Below are 24,081 nucleotides of genomic sequence, written 5' to 3'. Positions count from 1 at the left end.
CATAACTCTCATGCAGGCCCATATTACACCTGGCCTGCCATTTAAACAAGAAGGGGTTCAGAAGACAGCAAGCACATAACAGAACATATTACAACTGAAGATCTGGGGCAGCATGCTTAAGAGGGAAGGGAAAACAAGCAGCAGAGAAGGCTTAAGGAAGAGTATTGGATCAAACTTGCAGGAGAACAGGAAAAAAGCAGAGCGGCTCAAGGACCATTGGCTAGTACCATTACAATGCCTGACCTTGTTACAACGCATGATGCAGTGGGGAGATGCATGCTGCCATCTTATCACTGGAATGTACAACAAATACTCTGCAAAGGCCAAGAAAGAACGGATGGGAAGAAAAACAAGGAAAGAGGAGAAAGAAAAGAGATACAGAGATCAGTGAGCACTCACACGGTTACAGTCATCTGCAGAAATGGGGAAGTCTGTCCAAGTACCAATGTGCTCCCCAGCAATCTGGGGTAGCGTCACTTCAGCAGCAAGGGAGCAAAACACTGTTGAACTGAAAGAAGATAGAATCCCAGCTTGTTTACACACGCACAGTAGTTCTGGGGAAAAAGTGGCACAAAGCAGTGACCTCAGCATCCACCGTGGAAAGATGTAATGCCACCACTGAGACAGTTCTAGGGTGGCTTTTATTGATATTATTATAGTCTCTGCAGTTGGGCCCCAGAGGAAAGGAGCAGTGACTAGGCTGATGAGAAGGCAGAGCTGTGGAGAAATCTCCAAAGACCTTGATCTGCGCAAAAGGCACTGGTCCTCCTTTCTCTGCTCTCAGATTTCTTTCATCACAGGCAATTTAATTTTAAAGGCACAGCTGCCTTTAAGTCTCTGCCAGATATGCCGCTGCTACGGGATAAGATGCACAAACCCTGAGAGAATTAAGAATACCCTACTGAAGAAGTAATTTGAGGTTAATAATTACCAGAATGAATTTCTCAAGGCCAGAATTAACCAATTACTATTTTTCTTCAACTAGACTGTCCATTGCCAGGTGGAAGCTAACACAGCTTTTTTTAAGTCTCCTGAAATGGGAAGAAAAAATGGTTTGAGCACCAACATCACTACCAGTTTATTCTTGGTGAAAACCATGGGTGGTTAGCTCATAAGAAAGGCAGAGGCAGAATCTGTCAAAGGATGTTCCAAGCTCAGCTGACCCACTACAAGGAAGTTTTTCTCTTCTTTGTCTTTTCTGCCAGGACTCTCTGATCCACTGGAAAGCAGAGCAGCCAAAGCAGCTCAGTGAGACATCAGGTCACCATAGGGGACCCTGTACACTGTCTGCTTGATGATTAAGGTACCCCCCTCTCCAACAACAAACCAGCACCAATTAACACTTCTTCCCAGAGACACACAAGATGAGCTCCTCCTAACTGCATCCAGTGCTCTGCTAAATAGAGTTCGAATCTCAGGGTGGAGAGGAGGTATGTAAAAAGAGGCAGGTAAAATACAAAGTAAAAAGGATCTCTTTGTAAGGTATGTAATATTTAGCTATTTCTTACAATAAGTAGCTATTATTTGTACACTGCATTTACTAAGACCATCTTATTTCCTATGGTGATGGAATGCAGCAAGAATTAAGTACATAGTTACCATCACCACATAACTCCTACCCCAAGTTGTTTCTGCTGCTTTGTTTTATATTAAACTCATTTTGAATACTTGGTATTTCCACATTTACAGAGTTAACTATAAAGTGTAAAGATGCATGTATTTTCCAAGGTACACCTTGCAAATACTTGCATACACTAAAGTATATAGCACTATAGGAATGACAGAGGCCATAATAAAGTGTTTATCTGCTGACTGTAAAGTTAGGAAAAAGCTGATTTGTTCACGGACTGCATTGAGAGCAATCTGTAAAAGATAACACCTATCTTAGAAGAGTAGGAGGACATTTCACCAAGCAAATCCAAAACAACTTGAATTCCCAGTTCGACCAGTGAACTGGGGGGGATTAGGGGGAATTTTTCTGACCCTACAGAAACCTAAGAAGAAATAGCCTGCACTGAGCAGCTGGGTTTCAGAAACAGCTGACGACTGCACTGTAAATGAGGGCCTGTGAAGGTCTCTAAGGGCAGAAGCACATGCATTCAAGCTAAAAAAAAAAAAAACAACATTCAGAGATCCTCTTCCACCACTCATATAACCTGCCATAGTCTCAGGGGAAGCTGAGGTAGCAGCAGCAGCATGGGTCAACAGCACTTCATCCTCCAGCTGCAGTCTGAAGTTTAGGCAGAATGATCAGCCTCCCTCTGTGCATTCAGCTTCCCTAAGCAATCAGCAAGAAAGCCAGGGCTGTGAAAAATGATGCTAGCACTGATTTAAACACATACTGTGGTCCCAAGTTCTCAAAAAATTGAGGAGGGAGAACTAGAAAAATGCTGTAAAAAAAAAAGCTTTAAGCTTCTGCCCTTCAACATACACCAATCCTGTTTGTCAATTTATTGGCTCAACAAGTGGGTTTTAACATGCTTATCCCTGCAATACTTCTTCCCCACCTAGTCACTCCACTATTTATCTTCTTTTCTATGCCCACTGCATGTCAAACAAGTGACTATAAATTAAGAGATTTTGCTCCATCTCATCTCCAGGATTGGCAGGTAAAGCTTGAAAGCTTTGAGCTGTTATTAACAACTAAGGCAGATTAAAGCTATAGCAATTCAAGTGGTTACTACCTTAAGACACCCTTCTCACTCCACTGCTTGGAATTACAAACCCCTGTACTAAGGATGGCAAAAGACGTGCTGTGAACTCGTCACAGACACCACAAACAGCAGCAAAAGCTGCTAACTTGAATAGTCAACAGTAACACAAGCTGAGACACTGTACAGTCTCCTCTTCAGATGGGATCTCTGTTTGGCATCACACTTTAGTCTTTTATTGTTGATTATGAAGTGGATATTCAGGCCTCATTCCTACCTCACAGGCAGTATTCTGAAGAGGGAAATGCCCCTTTCAAACTGGCTTTTTGTCTCCAAAGGCCACAGAGAAGCTAAAAGACAATTTCTGTTATCTGCATTCTCCCATACTATTTGTCTTCTCTATCAACTGACTGCTGGCTTAGATTTACAGTTTGACTTCTGTGCAGCTAAGATCACCTTTTGCTTCCACTTAAATAGCACACCAGGTGCAAGACTATGGCCAGTGATCCTAGACATTGCTGTATGCAAATAATATTAACAGAAGATTTCAGTAGCACACAAACTAGACTTGCAGCTATTGTATCTGGTGGAAAAGAGGAAGACCTGGTTAAAGACTGAAAAAAATAACACAGAATTCCAGAATGATATTTTCAGATGTACTTTTTTTAGTGTTTGCCCAGCTGCTTCCCCAAACATCCCCTTCCCATCACAAGCAAAAGAGATTAGAAAATGAGGACCTGAAGAGCTATACACCACCCCATCCCATTTTATTTTAACATCACCTTTTACTGCACTGTACTTATTAATCAGTCACATCACATAAAATGGAAGCAAGGAATAACATACTTTCAGAGCTTTTCTTTGCAGCAGGAGCAGCAGGCACATTCATGACATGACTCATAGGTACATCTTGGTTTCTGATGACATCTCAGTTAAAGTGTTCCCAGTACGAAGAAAGGTGGGTTTCTCCAACAGGAAGACAAAGAGATACTGCCTACATGGTGCTCTTTTTGAGAAAACCCTATACTGACTTCTATCACCAGTTTGTTCTACAAGTGTTATCATTAAGAGATCCCTGGTACAGTTCAAATTCCCAGACCCTTCACATTTGGGCACAGGCAATAAAATCAGAAGGACAGTTATAGCCCCTAGACGCATCTCAGGCCACATCCCAGTCAAAAGCAATGTGTCCTATACACCTTAGGTAAGTCTGGCCCAGAGATCTGATGTAAAGGTCTGCAATACAGATTCTGTAGCAGTCACTCCTGGCACAAATCTGGCCACACACTAACAGAATTAAGCATCAGGCCTCCTAGAAAACCCCTCACTTCTCTGCATCTTTGAAAGCCCCTAGCTCTAGTTGTGAGAGGCTGAAATCAGTTAAGTTCTGAGACTCTCTGATGCTAATTTTATAGCAGGATTGAAGTTTTAGGGCTGCAACAGAAGCCTGCAACGGCCTTGTCAGTCTTTATTAATCTTGCCCTTTTATTTGGTCAACAACTGGATCACTTTCAGACAATCTCAAGAGGCCCTAGAACAGGCTTAATGCCAACACCTTCCCCTCCTTCCCCACATTTGGTATGAAACGGAAGGAGGTGCAAGCAGAACAAATCTAAATTAGTCTTCTGAAAAAGACAGCCTCACTCTCAACAGCCAGTTGGCATCTCACAGCAATGACTACTTGAAAAAAAGTCCTGAGTAGAACGGGCAAGCAGGAAAACAAAGCTGGAAGTGCAAGGCATTTAGCAAAACCTGGGTACCTCTAAGCAGGTTAGTTACACCAGGAAACCCCGTCCAAGGAGCACAGGGAAATATCTTCCTATTAGCTCACACCAAGCTATAGGTACCAGCATGCTCTTCAACATCCAGTTGGTACCATCACTCCTTCAGACCTGCTGTTAGCAACACAGGGAAGGCTCCAAGGCACAGTGAATACTTTGTTGCAAGGTGAAACCATGCAAACTGTTCGGCAGCTGCCAGCATATTGCACAAAAAAAAAAAGCCTGCGGACAAGGGCCAAGGCATACAGAACTGGAAACCTATGAAAGGAGATGGCTAATTATAATGCATCCTAGCCTCCTACCCCCTTCTCTGCCACTCCTCCACATGCTTCAAGATAGCTGCCATAATGTTTGAGAATTACAGTGCTCCCAGAGGATACAGAGCTGATGGGGCAACCATTACTTAAGGTCTGCAAGTGAAGTGCAGTTGCACTTACACAACTAAAACTTCTGCTCTTGGGAAGAGGAAGGAAGGGTAAGGAGTTTGCCCAGGGTCTCAGATGAGCGAAAAAAAGGGACATTAAAACGCCTCTTCACCTCCCCCTCATGTTCCTCAGCATCACGAGCTAGTGACGCAGCCATGTGAGGTCTGTCAGACCTCCTCTGCATTCAGTGATACACAAGGCACACTGGAGTTTATTTAATCTTACCTAACACTAGTCCAGTAGAGACAGAACTGATCAGGAAATGGAGAAGCAAGATCCGAATCCTGGTTTGTCTTGCCATTACATTTAGTGTAAGACCCTACCTTTTCTTGTGAAGTTACATTACTGATCTGTATGGAAACTCTCACACTACAAGCTCTGTCTCGGAGCTGCTTTTAGAAGGGAAACAGGCAGGTATCATTTTAGCATGACAGCTTGGAACAGAGGGCCAAATTTTAAGAATTACTTTTTAATGATGGTGGGGATTCACACAATCTGTTTTACTTATTGTCTGCACAAAAAATTGTCCATGATATCAATGAAATTGTCTCATGAGTGGCAATCAGCTAATGCCCAGAGTAATGATATGTGACTACACTAGTATAGGTAACATAAAATTACCCTGGTCTCAAGTTTGCTCTCAACTCTCCAAAGCTGCAGGCTCCCGTGCACTGAGAAACAACCACCACTGAGTAGAGGAACAGGCACACGGAAACCAATTAATCCTGCCCAGGTCTCCTCCTTGTCTCTGGACCCAGTAAGACAAACAGAGGAGAGGCATCTGTCCTTCCATACCCCTCCAGCCATGGAGGAGGGAACAATAGGAACTATGCCCCTTGCTTCAAATTGAAGTCCTCTCAATTCAGTCTCCTTACGATTAAAGGAGAACAAGAATGGAAGAGATTGCAAGAGGAGCACAACATTGGTGAATCAAACCCAATACTGACTTCCTACAAAAAGAACCACCTTAGCTCCACTGGCAGCAGAACACTGGCATACTCTGAAATTAACAACAGTCCATCTTCAAACAAAAACAATGTTGGCATACAAGGAGCAGAGAGGAGGTGATATTTCCATTCATAGCAATTCTGCTGACAATCTGGCAATCCAAGTGGAAGAGATACAATTTTAAGCTGTTCTTGTCCTCTACAGCATAGACTCAATAGTGGGGCTTAGGAAGCAGCAGCAACCAGAAGGTGAGAGAGGAAGACTGACAGTAGTTCTGAATCTAAATATTAACCATCTTTCCTAGGTGACAAAGGAGACTTGTGCCCTTCTGGTTAAAATTTCTATTTAGTATTAAGTCTAACTGACTCAGAGTTTGGAGCTAGATCCAAATCCAAACTCACCCTAAAGTTATTGCAAGAGCACCAGGGCTCTGGTCTGTGACCTTCTGGGAGCTCATGAGCCTCCAAGTCTTCTCCACAACAAGGTCTTTAGTGCCACTTTTGAAAACCTCCCTAAAGATGATGCATCAGGCATCCATCTGTGATAGACATAAGCTACTCAGGGGTGAGACTATTATCAGGACCCTCCCTATCAAAGACTTCAAATTCAGGCATCCCTTACAGCTAGCACTGTTGGAAAGAGCAACATACTAGTCTCCCCAAATTTTACACTCATACCACAGAAAGCAGCAGCTGTCTTCTACTTAATCATCCCCTTTAAAACAGCATCCATTCCCCCTTTTACTCCAGTAGGCTTTTCGCCTTAATAACACTCCAGGAGGCCTGCACCATGCTGCATGGGTTAGCATAGCTCAGGTCAGAGAGCTACTGCACCCTTTTCCCTGCAGAATCATCACATCTAGACATGCAAACAAGGGTCCCTGGGCTCTGTTATCCCTGACCCTCCCCTTTTAAAAACAGACACAGCATGCACAGCCCCATTTTACTCAATCCTCACCTGTTCTTCAGCTGCCCCAAGCAATGGAAAAAACCTCCCACTCTCCCTGAAGCTGCAGAGGTAGGTAGAATCTTTGCTGTGCCTCCACTTGCACGCAAACAGGGGCGCGGTATGTTAGCACCAACTTCTTTCTATCAAGGGGAAAGGGACACAGGCTAGGAAGATGCAGCATAAGCAAGCCCTAGGTACATAAATATGTAATGACCTTTTACACACACTCCAAGGATGTAAATTCTGTCACTTTTTCAAAGTTTGACCTCCTTTCTATTCTTTACACAACTTTGTGGGAATTCAAGCAGCAAGCAAAACTTCTTGAACTCGCCTATATCTTAAGCCATTCCCTAATCTTGCAAGCTCGCTCTTATGAATTTTGATCCCTTAATTTGAAAAACTTACTAGCTTACACAAAGGAAAAATAAGCCCTGCAGCCCTGGAACTCTCAGAACAAGGTACTGCACAGATTAAGGGGCTAAATCAAGTTGCAGCCAAAGGTATGACATCAAAGTCTGAGATCCTTTAAAACTAACTACTCTTCCCCATTGCATCCATTTTGATATGATCTCCAATGTAAATCATTTTGGTATCATCTCTTGTAATCTGCCAGTCACTTCTGTCCCCTCTATTTCCCTGCAGCCTATAGCTCTCCATCCTTGTACCTTCCATGCTGTTCCCTCTTCACCAGTTTATCTCCTCCTTAAACTGAGTGCAAGTCTAAGGACTGATTTTTTTTCCCTCCAGTTCAGTAGCTTAACTTTTACTTCTAAAGATACTCAGCATCCTAAACCTGATAGGTGCCCCAGTGTCATGACAAAGAACAAGTCCTTGGATTAAACAGAAGCGGGCTCATGAACTTGGACTTAATCTAGATGAAAGCCCAAGGTAATTCATATATAGTTACCCCAAGACAACATAAAATCTGCATAGGCTCCCTCTCAGCACAAAGAAGCAGGCATGACAGACACATGACAACTTACATGACTTTGCAGAAGGAAAGCTTTTTCCTCAGAGAAGGTACACACAGATGGCAGGCCTGCTTCACTGCTGTGCTGCAGGACACCTTATCAGGGTATGGGTTCTGGACCATGGCCGTACTTCACAACACAGAAGCCAACAGCAGCACTCACACCTCATGAAAAAAATTGCTAGAGAGCACTGAATGCATCTACCAGCAACAGGACAGAACTCTCCGTCTTCTCTGAAAGGACCTGAGAGTTGGAACATGGTCCTTGGAAATCCATCACTGAGAAATTAACTTCACCAGTAGCATACCCTGGTACCATCTTTTATAGTAAGAGCAGGCAGGCACTGAAGATCTTGGCTATACCTGGTCCAGATTTCAGCCATCCTCAGCTATGCATTCCTCCTCTCTTTTTTTATCCCAGAGTCAACATAGCAACTCAGCATCCCTTTACTTTTAGCTGGGGTAGCTTCTTTCAGCACTTTCCCAGATGTACTGGGGCTGGTGCAGATCCTCACTTGCTCTCTGCTCTGGTACAGCACAGGCTCATTCTGCCCGATGTCAAAGGCAGCATGCCAAGAGAAGGTACACCTTTCAGTACACACCACATGGTTTTTTACTCTCCCCTGTTCTGTTCTACTCTGCTCAGCTTTTGTCACAACTTACAAAACAGCTGAAACCCTGGGTGGTTGTGTCTTTGGGGTTTTTTTGTTGTTGTTTTGGGTTTGCTTGTTGGTTGGTTTTTTTGTTTGTTTGGGGGTTTTTGTTTGGTTTGGTTTTTTTTTTTAAGAGCTGTTCTACAAGTCATTTGATCAGGTGAATAGAATTGCCTGTAGGTCTTTAACAGAAGCAGAGCACTCCTAACCTGTGGATGGAGGACCTTTTTTTAGTTGTCAAAAATGGCATCTTAAGAGCAGAGAAAGCCCCTCCTCATGCAATTTTCAAGACTCTAGGAGAGTCAAGACTCTTTCATGTCCAGCTTCACACCCTACATGAAGCTCAAAATGTGTCTGAAATATTTTTTGGTTGTTTCATAAGCACAAGTCAACAGCATCCAAGGGAAGACTATACCAGAAGAGCCTGATGCAATTAACATTGGCAAAGGAGGAAAAAAAAAAACGAAGAGGAAATGGTAATTTATTAGCCCTGGTATGGATCATTTTAGGCCCAGTATGGAATCAGAAGTTACTTCTAATTAAATGTAGGCAGCAGGAATGTTGCAGGCCCCCAGTAAGATAGGTCAGCAGGCTCACCATCACCCTGGCTCTGCAAAAATAGGTCTGATGTCTGATGGTGCTCCAGCTGAAACACATCCCTTCCTGCCAGGAAGATCTTCTCAGCACTAGTCTAAAGGCTCCAGTTTAGTCTACATGTAAAACAGGCGGTACCTCCAAATTATTCCCTTCTTGCTATGCCCAGAAATCCCCCATCTGAGTATTAATGAAGCCTAACACTGTTTAACCTATGAAATCCCAGATCAAATGGTATACCAGTATATACACAGAGGAAGCCCAGGTATGATCTAGGTACCCATCTGCTTTGCCATCAGGTTCTTTATTTCCTGGTTGGAAGCACCACTCCCCACTAGTCAATTACGCCAGGCTCCACAGCCCCAGAGAGACTGATAATTGGAGTGCAACATATGGAGGAAAAGGTTAGCTACAACTACCAAGTGCTAATTCTGAGCCAGATTCTGTTGGGATATTAATTAGCTCTTCAGGGTCAGGATGTTCTCTCAAGTGAGTCAATTCCTCAGATGCTCAATCAGCTGCTACTCAGTTCTTACTCAATCCATTGGCCTTTGACATCATAGTGGGGAATCTGAATTCAGTAAGCATTTGCCCTACTACATAGTAAGAGAGACCTCTGACCTCAGAGACAGCTTATGTGGAATAACAGAGTAACAGACCTAAAACAATGATCTTCTGAGAGACCATGCCTGGCTAACAAGCATGCATATAGTGGAAGACACCATTCAGATGATTCTTGTAATCCACTATGCAGCAGCACAAAGGAAGCTGCTCCCAAATCTCAGCATATGCCCTCCTGCAGGCTCGCTATAACCCAAAGGCACAAGATCAGCTAAGTAAAATACAACATAACTCTACTGTGCACGCAGTAACAAAATGGGAAATTCAGAAACCAAAGTCCAGATGTAATGCTGGACCCCTAAGATGTTAATGGACAAACAGGTCTGCAGGAGCTGGCCCACAATAGAAAAGTGTTAGTAGCTATGGGCTCATAGTTCATGCACAGAACAAGAGAATTAAGCAGATTCAGGCTCAAAAGATGAATTACAAGATACAGCAAAATTCTTAATCATATGGCTCTGAGCAAGGCAACAATAATAACTCATGGACAAAAATAAGCATTCATTTTTCAACAGCTTTTGCACCAATGCTGCAAGTTGAAGTAGTCATTAATCAACCTGAAGAACAAGAAACTTAAGTTTCTTCTGGAACTTCATAGCAGTTCTCACCCAGCTACAACCCACAAGCTCTAGATACCTCAGGACTGTAACCACACATCACAAGGGAAATACAAACAGCTAAGCTCAATATTGTCTTTGCTGAGGACAAAAGCCACACACAAAATTTCACTTGTGTATTTAAGGATCAGAACTCATAGTGATCAATACACAGCAAGTTTGATGAAGCTATCTAAACCAGCTACAGTTTCAGGGACTGAATCTCAAAAGAAAATGCAGGGTACTTCAGGAGTTGGATGCATTTGTCCCACAAGTTCCACTTTTAAGTAGATGAAAATTTCATCTTTTTAGACATCAATAAGACCAAAGTAAGTCACACTTGTTCAACAACTCTAAGCAATACAGGGAAAATAAAAGAGGCTCTGAACCAGCCCAGCACATGTAATTTCACTGAGTAGTTGCAAGCATTTCTCCCAATTCAGCCACAGACTTACCTCTCGTCACGCATATGAGGGCTCAAGAATCGGGACAAGTCATCATCATGGCTGCTTTGCTGGCTGCTCTGCTGACTGCTGCAATGAGACAGGAAAACAGAAGCAATCAGACAGATTTGTATAAGTCCCTATGAAACACGCTGGTTTAAAGCCAGAACAAGAAAAACGCAAGGTTCATACCTCGTATTTGGGAGTGCAAAGAGAAAACTACAGGTGTGACTCATTTGATGCCTCTTAACTTCACTTAGTGACACTTTCCTAAGAACTTTCCAGAATACATTGCCTATACACTGTTTCATCATGCCATCCCATAACAGTTTCATACAGCTTAACATTCAAATATCAAACTGCTGCATGTTCATATACCCCCCACTTCTAGACAGCAAGACAAAACAGCAGTTAAAATGAACTCTTGCTAAGGACAAAGCGGCCAACATTGAATTTCTGGTGCAGAGTTGCATGCTGAGCCCACAAGATGTCACTATCCCCCTCCAAATGGGTGGTTTGTGGGTGATCTATTGTATGAAGTTAGCCTTTTTCCCCTCTATCAGCCTCCACTTGCTCCAAGGACTCATCAGGGTTCCTGCTTATCATTTCTATAGCTTCATTTCTTTCAAAGAGCTCTCCTGCCGAGAAGTAGATTGATCTGATTCTGCCTTCAGGTAACAGACTAAGGCACAAAGCAGATATTCCTAGGCTAGCTTTAATCTAGTTTGCCTGGGTAACACCAGCTGTAGAGTCATGGCAACACAGCTTTAGCCCAAACTGCACAGTCCTACCTGGACACTGGGTACACTTGCCTGAGCTCACAACCTGTGCTAAAAAAAGCTGTGGCTTTACTATTGGTAGGACCTAAACTGCTCAAATAAAAGTAGTTCAGGCATCCATACACACACTTGCAATCACAGCTTCTACCGCACTGTACACACATCTGCACATACAAATACAGTATCAAAATGGACCAAATCACATCTTTTCATTCTAAAAAAGCAACAATTCTCAGGCACTAACGCCTATTTTGAGGGACAACATAGTACCAAAACACTGCAATAGGATTTTTCCATGAAATGTATACTTGTTTGGTTTTGGGATGGGTTTTTTTTGTTTGTTTAAGGATTTTTGTTTGGCTGGGTTTGTTTTAACCTGGCCTTGACCTTTTTATGCACTATAAGGCAGACTGTCTCTTGGAAGAAAACACTTGCTTCTGCTGTGCAAGAATCATTCTCTAACTTCTCTTTCCATTTCAACAATACTGTCTCCCCCTATAAATTAATCTCCCAGAAAAACATTTAGAGGTTTTCTTCTCTAAACGTATTCTATGCTTGCATAATTATACCCATTTTTACCTACACCTACTCATGCTTTACAACTCAACTACAGAAAGAATACCTCGAACAGTAACAAGTGTACTGACTTGAATAAATTAAGTCCCTTGCAAAAAAAAAAAACCCAAAAGGATTACTTATACCACCACAGAACATTAACAGAGAAAATACTTGAAAAAGTTGAGAAGTTTATCTATAATCTTGTCTTCATTCTTCCAAGGAATGACAAAATACAGCCAGGTCAGCAGGGGAGGAAGTACAACCAGCAAGTAACTCAGTGACAGAGGAGAACTGCATGCTCCAGTACTAAACAGCATTTCTTCAGGAAATCTGTATAAATAAATGGCTCTAACAAGCCCCCACTTTCACTTTTTAGGGATCTGAATCCCTAAAATTCCTGTCCTCCTCCCCACAAAGCATTATTACAATTAGTTAGTTTTCTTGTAAGACTGTTCATATGTTTCAAGGTCAGCATGTGACAATCCTTTAACGTGACCGTTTTGCTTTTTTATTCTTAAAAAAAAAAAAGAAAGAGAAGACGGACTTCTCTTCCCCCTATGAAATCAAGAGTTTTTGCCAGAGAGGTTTGCAGTTTCCTCTGAAAAGAAAAAAGCCAATGAGTCTTATTTTCATCAGCCACCTAGCTTCTTACCAGTTTCTCTAAGGTCTTCAAGGACTCCCTATTGAACATGATCGTTCTGAAACGCACAATAGCTGTCTTGGGACCCACTCAGCATTTGAGAAACATCACACACACTGTCCGCTATTTCTGCCACCTGTTCAGAACATGAGGCAGAAAACTGTTCCTTACTGTTAAGACAGAAAGGAGAGCAGGCTGAAAGAAGAAGAAAGTAATTCCTCATCAGTATTTATAAAATCCTGAAACAAGTAATACAGAACTTAGCTTTTCAGGGCGGACAGACAAGAATCACAAAACTCACCCTATATTTGTAACTTTCAGATACAGATTTAAAGTATATTCATCTCAGAGAAGTCACAGACCTGCATCTCATGTGGGCACATACAGAAACCCACAGAAAATACTTCGCTTGTTTCCCCATTGCACAGTATATAGTTTTACCATCACAGCGAAGACAGGTAAACATTTTTGCAAAAGGCTCTCAGCAAAGAGACAGATTTAATTTTCTCCTCCCACACCCACATACTTAGTCATTCTTTTCTTAAATGTCTCACTGTAGAAAGGATAATCAAAGCATAAGAATTCTCTACTGGTTTCAAGCTATAAATCAACAGCTGGGTAAGAACAATATAACCCAAAAAGCAAAGAAACATCTTTCCTGTACTTCTGAGCTTAATTATGGCCCAGTGAACTGGTCTGCAGAAGGAACCATGCTTGCCCTGCTAATTCAAAGGAATTATCACCCTTTTGATATGAGGAAAAGCATGGCAGGGACTATTTCTAGAACTATTTGTTTCTTCATCAAAAACACTCCCAACAAAACTTTGCCATTTCAATTCAGATCAAGCAGATATAAGAAAAACTTACCAAAAGACAATTCCCAATATATCACAGCCCAACAACGCACCTGCAATGCTGGAAATCCCACATCAAAGTTTACTTTTGGGCACCTATCCAAGGTGAACCTTAGACCTTTTCATGCTCACCTACCCGTCATTAAATTTCTCATTCCGAAAGTCCTCCATATCAAGGTTTAAACTTTAATGGCATCTAGATATTGCAACACATTGCAATGCAACACCTTACCTCCTTGTCACTACTGAACACAAGGTTACAAGCAATGATACAATCTCAGACCAGGAGAAAGAAATTAGTTTTTACCTACTTGTCTGTTTGATAGTATTCAATGAGCTATGTTTCACTACAATGAAGTTTTGCATGGAAGCTCTGCAAAAGTTTTGAGCTTTCCACACAGAAAAAACTCATTTCAACATTCTGAATATTAGACAGTGCAGCTGTTAAATTCCCTAAAACGTACAGAGCAGCTGAAATGCAGAGCCTATTGTTTTATGATGCTTTTCAGTCCATTTTAAGTTGACCTGCTTTTAAGATGACAGCATTCCTTTGAGACAGCATAGCAATAAGTTACTGTTGTTATACTGAAGATAATATAAGGGAGGTAAGAAATGTGTGTACTGTACTAAAAGTAATATGGGGGAAGCTTTTAGACATAGTCATGTCAGCTTTGTATTTACAAGTACAACCGAGAGCTGGTTAAAAGTCTCAGGAAATCAGCAAAACAAGCTTATCATTCCAAAGCTCAGCAATGATAGACTTGAATTTGGAAAAGGCTTAAGTCTTTGGGTACACAGGCCCCTTTCCCTCATAATTTCCAAGACACTAAACTAAATAAGGCTTATACCCTGTGGTTTTTTCCCCCCTCAATTCTCACGCATATATTAAGACTCATAACTTTACTTACTGCTTTAGAAACCAACTAAGAGTTTTAAATACAGATTAACCATGCCTTTTAACAACTCTTTGAAGAGTCTACTTCCACCACTCCTCCCAGTTTATCCAGGCAGCCCAAGTACAAAAGAAACATTTTTCCACTGACTGAAAAACAGATGTTCTGATCACACACACACCTCACTTGTCAGAAGTTAACTTGAACAGACCACAGGTACTAAAAAAGGTGCAAAACTTGCTTTCATGTCTTCAATATTTAGATGGTCTTGGGAAGTTACGAGCTATAAGCTAGATCTTGTACTATTCTTATTCTCCTGAGGTTTTTTTTTTTAATAAATCTCATTTTATTCTGAGATTTCAGTCTCCAAATAATAAGGCAGAGCCAAGATTTTTCATCATTTCATGCACGAATAGGCTTTTAAAGTTAAGCAGGTATTCTAGTACAAGATATTTGTCCAGATTTCAAAGTTCAGACATTAAGATCAACGTTTGCATACTGGAAGCCTTCTGGGATTTCTATACCCTCCAGATGTGGATGATAAGCCCACCATACTTTCACATCTGCAAGTATGTTTGGCAGATTTTTATTTAGGAGAAATTCTTTCAATAGTCATGGATGAATGGTCCAAGCAAAGAAATGGGAAAGAAACATCTGTATCCTGGAAGATAGAATCAGTTAATGAGTTTGGAAAATTATTCACAGAAGTCTGTGGCTGTCAGAAGAAGCTATTTGCTAAGTTTTCATGTTTGAACCCAGATCAATATTTTGTATTCATTTTCCTTAATTAACCCCTGTATTCAGAGGCTTTAGGTTCAACAGATTTAACAACAATTTTATCTTTAAATTTCACCCTCCCACTCTACTCATCCTTCCCAGAATGTAGTGCCCCCTCATATTTCTCATGAAACAGCAGAAATGGCCCTCACAGTCCCAGCTGCCAAACAGTACCTCATTGTCCTTGGCAAATTAAATTCCTGTCATCAACAGCACTGTGTTACTATGGTTGCACGGATACATAAATGACTGTGCCATTAAAAGTGCCAAGGAACTGCCAGGTGGAAGGGAAGAAGAAAGGAGGATAAGGGACATGAGTCCGAAATCACTGACTGAAGTTCCAACAGTCTCCCTCATCAAGTACTGTCCTTTGATAGACCTAAAGCTTTCAGTCTGTGAATTAAAAGCCAAAGCACCTTCAGTGATACAGGTTTCCCACAGGTGCTGTAAATCCCCACTCTCAGCAAACAAGTGTAAAGTTGTAAGGGGAAACATATCCTTATCACCAAAGGCTGCAAGCTACCATCAGGCTTTATTAAAAAAAGACAAGGAAGTTCATGTTCAGCAAACTGTTACTGCTTAACTGATACCAAGGCCTATGGGAGGCAGGTACCACAACATTTCTAAGGATCATAGCACCCCTTCTGTTTACACAACCCTGCTCCATCTAAGGACCAGCTATGAAGGAGTTTCTTCAAAGAAATAGGTGCCAAGCACCATGTTTCTGCACACATTTGACTGAAGTTCAAATGGGGATATGCAGAGGCAAGAAGAAAATTTGTACCCGTGCTCATGCAGTGAATCAGTGCAACAAACGGAAGGCAGAGTTTGCAGGTGAAATTTCAAGTGCCTTTAAGCTAAACTTTGAAGATGCACTACCTGGAGCCTAACGTATTGCCAGCATTCCCAAGAACCAAAGGGTCACTTCCTACTCCAGACTTTCATATGTTTTCAGTAACTCAGTTTCATAGACAGGGGATGTAAAGCAGTGTTTACAGTCTAAACCCATTAGTAATGATCAAAAAAGATAAGGGACAGCTGCCTCAGCCCTAACGGACAGTTGCATGTATCATATAGACCATCATCATAATTAGTACTAAGTGTGCCCTTTGCAGTCAGAGTTGAAGAGCCAGAGTCTGAATCCGTAGAAGGGTCACCTTCTCTCCTTTCTGGTAAGGGTTACAAGGGGCAGGATAGGCAAGTTTACTCCTCCTACTGAATTCATTTCACAAATTAAAATATAAACATCAACTTTCACAGCTGTCAAGGCAAGCCCCTTCATCAACATCATATTCAATAATGAACAACAGACATTTTGAATTTCAAAACACAATGCAGTTGAAAACAGCAGCAGTAATGAAGATGATGACTAATTGTTAAATACCATTGACAGGCAGAATGCTGTGTAAACCATGAAATTCAGATGATCCATCAGTAAATATTTGCTGACTAGATAAGATCAACAGCATTTAAGTTCCAAGCTGTTTGTAAATTAGTCAATATCGATACTCTTGTGTGACTGGTCATCCTAAACCACACAAATAAGGAAAGGTAAATATTTAAAAAGAAAACCACAAACTACTGCACAAAGACAGTAAGATTCATTCAAAAAAAAAAACCAAACAACCAGAGCTGGTGGGATTCACAGGCCCTTGGCACACTACCATAAGTGACAAAAAATGCTGTCACAGCAAACAGTACATCAGTATTCTTCATAAGAGATATGTATGCATCAGTTTAAAAAAAATCAGTTCACTGGAAGCACAAATTAGGTCTCATTTGAACTTGCAGGTTCAAAAAGGAAAAAAGATTACATTAATAGCCAAGTTCCTACTAAGCCATCATTCATGCACTCTCACATTTCAGATTAGAAAAGATACCATATAAATGGAAGATCGTGCTTATGGACTTTCCAAAGCTCCCAAAAGCAGAGAAGACGGGCTGCTTACTACAGAGATCTATACAAAAAACACCTTTTCCTGTTTTTGCTTTGAAGACGCACAAGAGCACATATATCAGCCAAATACCCAACTGCGTATTCAAATCCCAAATTAAATCCATAGGATATTCACACATCACTCACATTGCTTGAGTTTTCTCTAGAAATCAAAGTTTAAAAATATCAACAAGGAGAGACATATGCCAAAAGCTTGGGACAGTATTAAAACATGTAACAAAATCATTTCTGCCAGCACCTCTCTACAATTCGAAGTACATCATGTCTGACACTTGTACTCCCAAAAACCTCAATTAACTGAGTCCAGCTGCAAGCAGAACCTGAAAAAATGCAACCCATTTGCCTCTTCCATTATGAAATCCTTATGGAGCTGTCAGCTCCTCCTAAATACAAGATTTCAACAAGAAAGTTATCAAAACTTGAAAAAGCAAAAATGCATTGGCAATTCCAATACACATAACTACCACTTCCCGCAGCATCTTGCTGTATTTCTGACACAGGAGAAGCCCCACTTCCTCTCCTCCAAAACCGAAACATGGAAGTTGATGAAAGCCAGAGAAACTAAGAACTACAATATTTACAGAGTTACTTATTTTGCAGTTTCTTGGAATTGTATGTCATGAAGTGAAAAAAAAAAAAACAACTTAGTCCAACAAGCCTTTCTAGTCCCCTCTTTAATCAGAAGCAGCACAGAGCTTTAACAGTTTTGTCTTCATCACATACTGTTTCTGAGGTCAGTAAATACTGCTGCTGCTATAATCTAAAGACAGCAGACTTCTCAGACTGCATTTCCAGAACGTGAGAGACTCTATAGGTTTTACTCCTGTAGCTTTTGGGGTTTTTATTTTTCACATTTAGCAGTTACTTACGGGACAAGAAAAGTCACATCACTGTCTCAGGCTTTCATGAGAGCTTTTTCCTCCAGAAAATGCCACAATATCTTCCCTCAATGTGGAAGGAAGAAAAAGGTGAAAGAATTTATTACCAGAAACATTCAGACTCAATTTCAATTGTGTTAAGGAAAGCAAAAGCATTATGAACTACTTGAAATTAAAACTTTTTTTTTATTAAGAAAATTCAAAATATCTAACACACTTATTTGTAAATAGACTTTTTAGCACAAGTTCCAACAAATCAGTAGTTCAGTGTTAACTGATGTATCTCACTAGGGTGTGACCAAGGGACTTCACAAATGAAGTTTTTCCTCACCTTCACTGAAGGTGAACAGAAGCAGCCACAGAGCACACTGCTGAACAGTGTTAAAGATTCTCCTCACATGTCATTTGTTTCATACTATCAGACAAGCTACGAATATTCCATCTGTAAAACCTCTATGGTTGTGTCTGACAACTCAAACCTCTGTCTCCTCAGTACATACCTTTTTCTAAGATAAGATAAGATGGAGCGCCTCTGATTTTTACTTCATTTTTAACATCTTGTGTTAGAAGCATTTTAGGACATAGGTGAGTCTTTCCCTTTAGCTGAACCTGTCATTTAGGACTTCAGTAAGCACCAGTTTCCACCAGAAGACAAACGAAGTTCATTCATCTTTAGAAATGTCAAGTGCTACAGCTCTATTCCCCACCAACCCAACAACATTTACAAGAAGTTTTACATATTTATCTTTTGGACAAGTATTAACAGAAGACAAAGCAGTTGATCTTAGAGAGCTTAAGGGAAAGGGAGCTCTGTGAAGTAACTTCCAGGCATCAGGACACAACAGCTTCCAGAACCTCCTGCAAGAGCAAATTCAGCAAGGATTAACGAGAAAAAGATGATTCAAACCTTTTACTGCCCTTGGCATTCTGACTTATTTCTTCCCACAGTGGGGGAGCACATTCACATTACCACTAGTACGATTTTTGCCCAGCATGAATGCCTCACAGAAAACTGTTCAAGATGGAAAGATTTACCATACCTCAACTATTACATATGTACTGTTGTTGAATATTCACACAGGAGCCCAAGTCAGGCAATGATCATGCAGGGCCCACCTATTTACTCTCAGCTTCTACCAATGAAAGGGTAGAATCACAGGATCTCATTCCAATCCAATTCCATGATTGTAGGCCAAAAGGAGAGCAGTCTAAGCCAGAGCGATCTACCCTCTCAGCAGTTCCTGCCTTACACATGAAGAATCACATGAAGTTCCAGAGATTACTAGCAAGGGTGGCTTTAAGTAGTAAATAATAAATTAAAGCAGATACACTCACATCCCACATTAATAATGCACATTCATTACATGCATAGCGAAATGCTAACAGATTGCATCTACTAGCCTGTGAAGAACGACACATCATCACACCTTAATAAAAAAATTTGTGGACTTGTGTGCAGGGTTCATACTATGTAAATGTGTATGCAAGTAAATAAATCCTATCATTACCTGGATAGCAAATGATGGATGAGGAGTATAGTTGTCTGCATCCCTTATAAAAAGCATTCTATTTATCATCTGTATAAACCCCCAGAGCACCAAACTTGTAGTTTGGATCATCATGCTTTTGTACAAGGACTAGTTACAGGGAAACTCCTTTCCCTGAGAAATGGCTTCTTAAACAAAACTGTGATATAGGCAAGCAAGGCTCCTACAAGCCACCTCTGCTGTTTAATGAACAGAAATAAACAATCTCTCCTCTTCTGCTCTATCAGCCACCTAACAGCTTTTAGGGAACCAGCAGGTAAACAAACCTTAAAATTATCCAGGCTGTTAAAAACTAACCAGTGATATAGTACATGTGGTGGGCTGGAGTTTCCGAATGAAAAAAGCAGCCACCCTTCATCAGACCCAGAGCATTACAGACAGCATTTCAAGTCCTAAAAGCATTTGTTTATTCACTTGGATGCTTACTGTATGCTAATAGTCACAGAGTTATTGCTCTTGCTCAGGGGCATGTGAGCAACACACACATCACTGGAGTAAGTCAGCTGGTGCAGTTTGCTCTCAACTAACAGCTTTCCTGGCAAAACCCTGCCATACAAACAGGCAGACATCTGGTCACATAATGGGGGTAAAGGTTATCAAACTCCAAAAAGAAATTCAAACTGCTCAATAACAATTTAACTAGAAAGAGGGAGTGACTGGAAGCAAACTGCATTCATTCTCTGGTGGGAAGCACGTGCTGATAGCTGCCCCCTTTTATCAGGTGAAATATCCTAGCAGGTATATGGCACACTGACCACATTGGTGCTCTCTGTTACAATAGTGTTACAATTAACCAGCTGAACAGTTCCAGCGTCATCACTGTTCTTCAACCCCAAGACAGGTCTTGGTGGAAAAAAAAAATCACTGGACAAAATGCTTCACTCTTTACTCTAGTACTGTAGTCCCTGCTGCCCTTAAACAAATGAACAGTACAGTAAGTGACACTATTAGCATCTGTTACAAACAGCAACATCATAATAAAACATCAGCAAGAGCCAGTGCTCTGGATGACCAAGTCTAAAGTAGGGGTAAGTAGACAGGCAGTATCTGCTTTACAGAAAGCCAGCTTCCTGCCGTGCTATTCTAAGGCAGTTTCAAATGCAACAGCTCGGGCTGCAGTAAGGTTTACCCCACAGTGCTAGCTGCTAGTCTCTCTCAAATTAATGCCATAAAATCCTTCAGGGTTCATCACTTTAACTCCCCACAGATGCTGCTTTCTCTGTGTTTTGAAAGCCCAATGATGATGTTTGCATCCTACAAGCCCAGAGGCTCAAAGTGACTGGCAAACTGGTTTTTCTTTTTTCCTCCAGAGCAGAAAGGGAAAAATTCCATTTGAAAATATCCTGTTTCCCACTGCAAAAGGGACAGATTTGGAGCCTGCTACATATGAAGAAAAGAAGTGCCATGCTGGCATTGGTATGCTAATGGCACCTAATCCATCACCCCTTCAACTTTTTTCCAGTCACTGCTTGAAAAACATAACCAGAGTTAAGGCAGAAATGTCTTCACAAGGAACAGGCAGAAAGCTGTCAGCACAGCCATGGAGCTATCACATGTACGTGAATGAACTAAATTTACCTATGCATTCACGCTGAAAGAAGTGTGTCTTAGCCCGTCTCAAACACATTCACCATCAATAAATCCAAATTAAACCCTTCAGCTGAAAACCCATCCTCTCTGTTGAGCTTTAGACCTGAACTTCACAATTCTGACACTGTGGCATATGCCCTATGCATTATCCTTCCCATTTTCTATGCTATAACTGAATCGCTACTTATATCGCCACAGCTAAGTAAAAATCAGCAGCAATTCTCAACCAAGCTATGTTTTTCAATGTCAACTTTTCAAAACAGGTATTATCAAATCCTTGGTGGCATGTATTTATTTACAAAACTTCCCCAAAACTTAATAAAATGACAGACTAACCTTGCTAAAGGGACCTCATGCAAGCAGAGTTACCACATAAGAGTGGATATTAGAAGAAGAAAAAGCTGTGTCCTATAAACACTCAAGCAACACAGCAGTCAGTGTCTAGCACACTGGGTGCAGAAACAGTAAGAAATGAGTTTCTTTTTTATGGAATTGCAGTACGTACCTCCAGGCATAAACCCACACATAGGCTGCATGGGAGTTACAAAGCAACAAAAGAAAGACTGGCCTACACTAAGCTACTATAAGGATTTATAATGCACTAACTTCTCTGAGAAACCTTTAAAGTGTCTAGTGTATTCTGGGCCTTCAGGAAAGGCAGATTGTCCCACTCACCCATTAAAGGTACAGTAAACTACACCGCATGTTGCAGACCTTGATTGCACCTGCAGTGAATTACGTAAGGTATAGCTTTTTCTTTGTGTGGCCACACAATAGCTCCCCAGGCAGTAGTTTTCTTGTGTTGACAAGTTCTTGGAGGTCTTCATAAATTATCTGTCCCCTTTTGAGCCAAAGGAATGAGTGACTTTCAAGTCCAGAAAGCCACCAAGAACTGAACCCAGACATGTGGACATGCAGACCCACCTACTAGCCATAAGGCGGCTTTGTTTCTCTCATTCTCACATTCTCCCAACATCAGCTACTGAACAAAGGAGTCACAGAAGGTCCCAGCAGCATGAATGAACATCACTAAAAACTTGCTGACAAAAGGTTGGCATCATCACTCCCTGTCCTGGTGATGCCAGCAGAGAGGTCACCTCCTTTAAGGGTCTCTTCAGGACACCTTAGTCAAGTTAGATCTTATCACCCCACTCTTTCAGGACAGTCTCCCTCACTCAGAAGCAAGTTCTTCTCACTGGCTCTGTATTACCTATTGAAGGTATCCGGAGAATCATGAACAAGGACAGATCCTGGCACTGCTGTTTCTAACATGCCTACTGTTTGCACATAAGGATTAGACCATTTGCTCTGGCATCAGCAAGTCCAACCAACTACATTACCCATTTCAGCCAACAGGTGTGGACAGAGTCCCAGGGAGAAGGACACCAAGATTTCTAGGGGGACAGCAGACCCTACCTAGCTATCGTGGACAAGCTCTTCCCGGAAGCAGAGGAGGGAAGGTGGCCAAAAACATACCTGCTCTCACTGTATTCCTTCTTCTCTCTCACACGCAGCCACTTCCGAAGGAGGAAGCGCTTGCGCCGCGGGGAGGCACTGGGTGTAGAGCAGTTCGACCAGGGAGTGTCCTCATCACTGGAGGGGGTGATTTCAATGGATGGGAGTTGCAGGTATTCCTTGCTGGAGGAAGGAGAATCCTGATACCTGCTGACCTCCAGGCTCTGCTCCTGCACATTCTTCATCCGCCTCATCTTGAAGCGCCTCCGGCGGAGGGTTGGGGTGGACGAACTGGACCAGGCACGGCCACCCTCCACCACCTGCTGCTCTGGGACTTGCAGTGCTGGGAGCTGCAGGGTTTCTGTCATATTGGCAGCTGGCATCAGATGCCCTTTCTCTTTCTGCTCCCACCCCCAGGCACACTAGCTCTGGTCTCAGTGTAAACCACACCACAAAACCACAACTTGCCTTCCTCCTCCCTCACCCAGTCCAGTACTGCCCTCCCTCTCAAGCAGAAAACCTCATGTTCTTCACGTGCCTCTCATTTAAAAACAGCAGGGTGGGGAGGGGATGTTCAGGACACAGATATGCCACAAGGGAAGCCAGTTTCAAGTTTCTTTTTTCCTTCTCTGTACAAAACTAAGTCCCTCCCCTGCCTGGTCTCCTCTCAAAGCAGTAGGTTTTGCATTGAGACAAGGGTTGCCAGCAACAGCTTGGCTCACTTCCCCCCTCCCACCGCCTTTGCTTTCTGTTGGCTCAGAAAAGAGAATCTCCTGGGGCTGTGCTAGGAAACTCAGCTGTAGTCTTCTCGAAGCAAGTATGGAGTGGTGCGGCTGGAGCTGTGAGGAGGTCAGAAAGAGAAACAAAGAGGGAGGGAAGCAATAATACTAGATAAAAATCAGAAGAAAGAATAGGAGGAGCAGCATGTTCTTTTTCTGTAGTGGGTAAGACATACACAAGCAGCTGTTGCAAGTGTAACTGCACTCTTAATCCCAAAAGACAGGGCTTAGATTCCCAAATATGCTGCTGCTACAAATCAACCAAATGAAAAAGGGGAAGATGGGGTAACAGCCTTCTATAGAAACCAATTGGACAGGCTTTCCCCTTGTCCCACCTTCCTGCTCAGAAAGCCCACCCCATGGAGGAAGGGAGCAAGTAAACTTGGACTTTCAGCCTTCTTTCACAGCTTGTTTTTGTCCCCATCGACCGCTCACAGAGAAGGCAAAGGAGGAGAGGGACTGAGGAATAGCTAAAAAGGCAGTAGCAGCAGGTGGTACCAGAACTGGGAGGCTGGCTGTTTTTTTAGGCTCAGGTTCGCATGAGTGAAAGCTGACAGAAGTAGTTCTTGGAGGGCAACGCTGCTTCCAAAATGACAGTGGATGATGGACGGTCGCAGGTCCAGGAACCAACAAAGACACCACATGAAGACAGTTAGACAAGCAGAACAGATTTTAGACCAGGAAAGACACACACTACATGGAAGGTTCCCAGGCATTTAATTTACTAAGGAAACTCTAACAACG

The 24,081-nt window shown here is 41.9% G+C and overlaps 1 protein-coding gene across 45 annotated transcripts in view; it reads right to left on the bottom strand.

The window, feature by feature from the left end:
* GRAMD1B (GRAM domain containing 1B) overlaps nucleotides 1-24,081 on the bottom strand; it is a 117,576-nt gene that overhangs the window by 79,875 nt on the left and 13,620 nt on the right. For 29 of the 45 annotated variants that reach the window (XR_008469562.1, XR_008469561.1, XR_008469563.1 and 26 more), the window contains exons 1-2: nucleotides 22,580-23,265; nucleotides 10,643-10,720 (exon numbers count right to left, since the gene is read on the bottom strand). Coding sequence is in view for 14 of the 45 variants with exons in the window: in XM_054222816.1 (XP_054078791.1) it covers nucleotides 10,643-10,720; nucleotides 22,580-22,941 (440 nt within the window). In the remaining 31 variants the exon portion in view is untranslated. Of the gene's footprint in view, nucleotides 1-10,642; nucleotides 10,721-22,579; nucleotides 23,339-24,081 lie in introns of those variants that run through there. The other 16 variants (XR_008469584.1, XR_008469585.1, XR_008469587.1 and 13 more) reach the window with 8 other exon arrangements.

This window comes from Rissa tridactyla, chromosome 17 (genome assembly GCF_028500815.1).
Source record: "Rissa tridactyla isolate bRisTri1 chromosome 17, bRisTri1.patW.cur.20221130, whole genome shotgun sequence".
Classification (NCBI taxonomy): Eukaryota; Metazoa; Chordata; class Aves; order Charadriiformes; family Laridae; genus Rissa; species Rissa tridactyla.
This window is presented reverse-complemented; position numbering and strand designations above follow the sequence as displayed.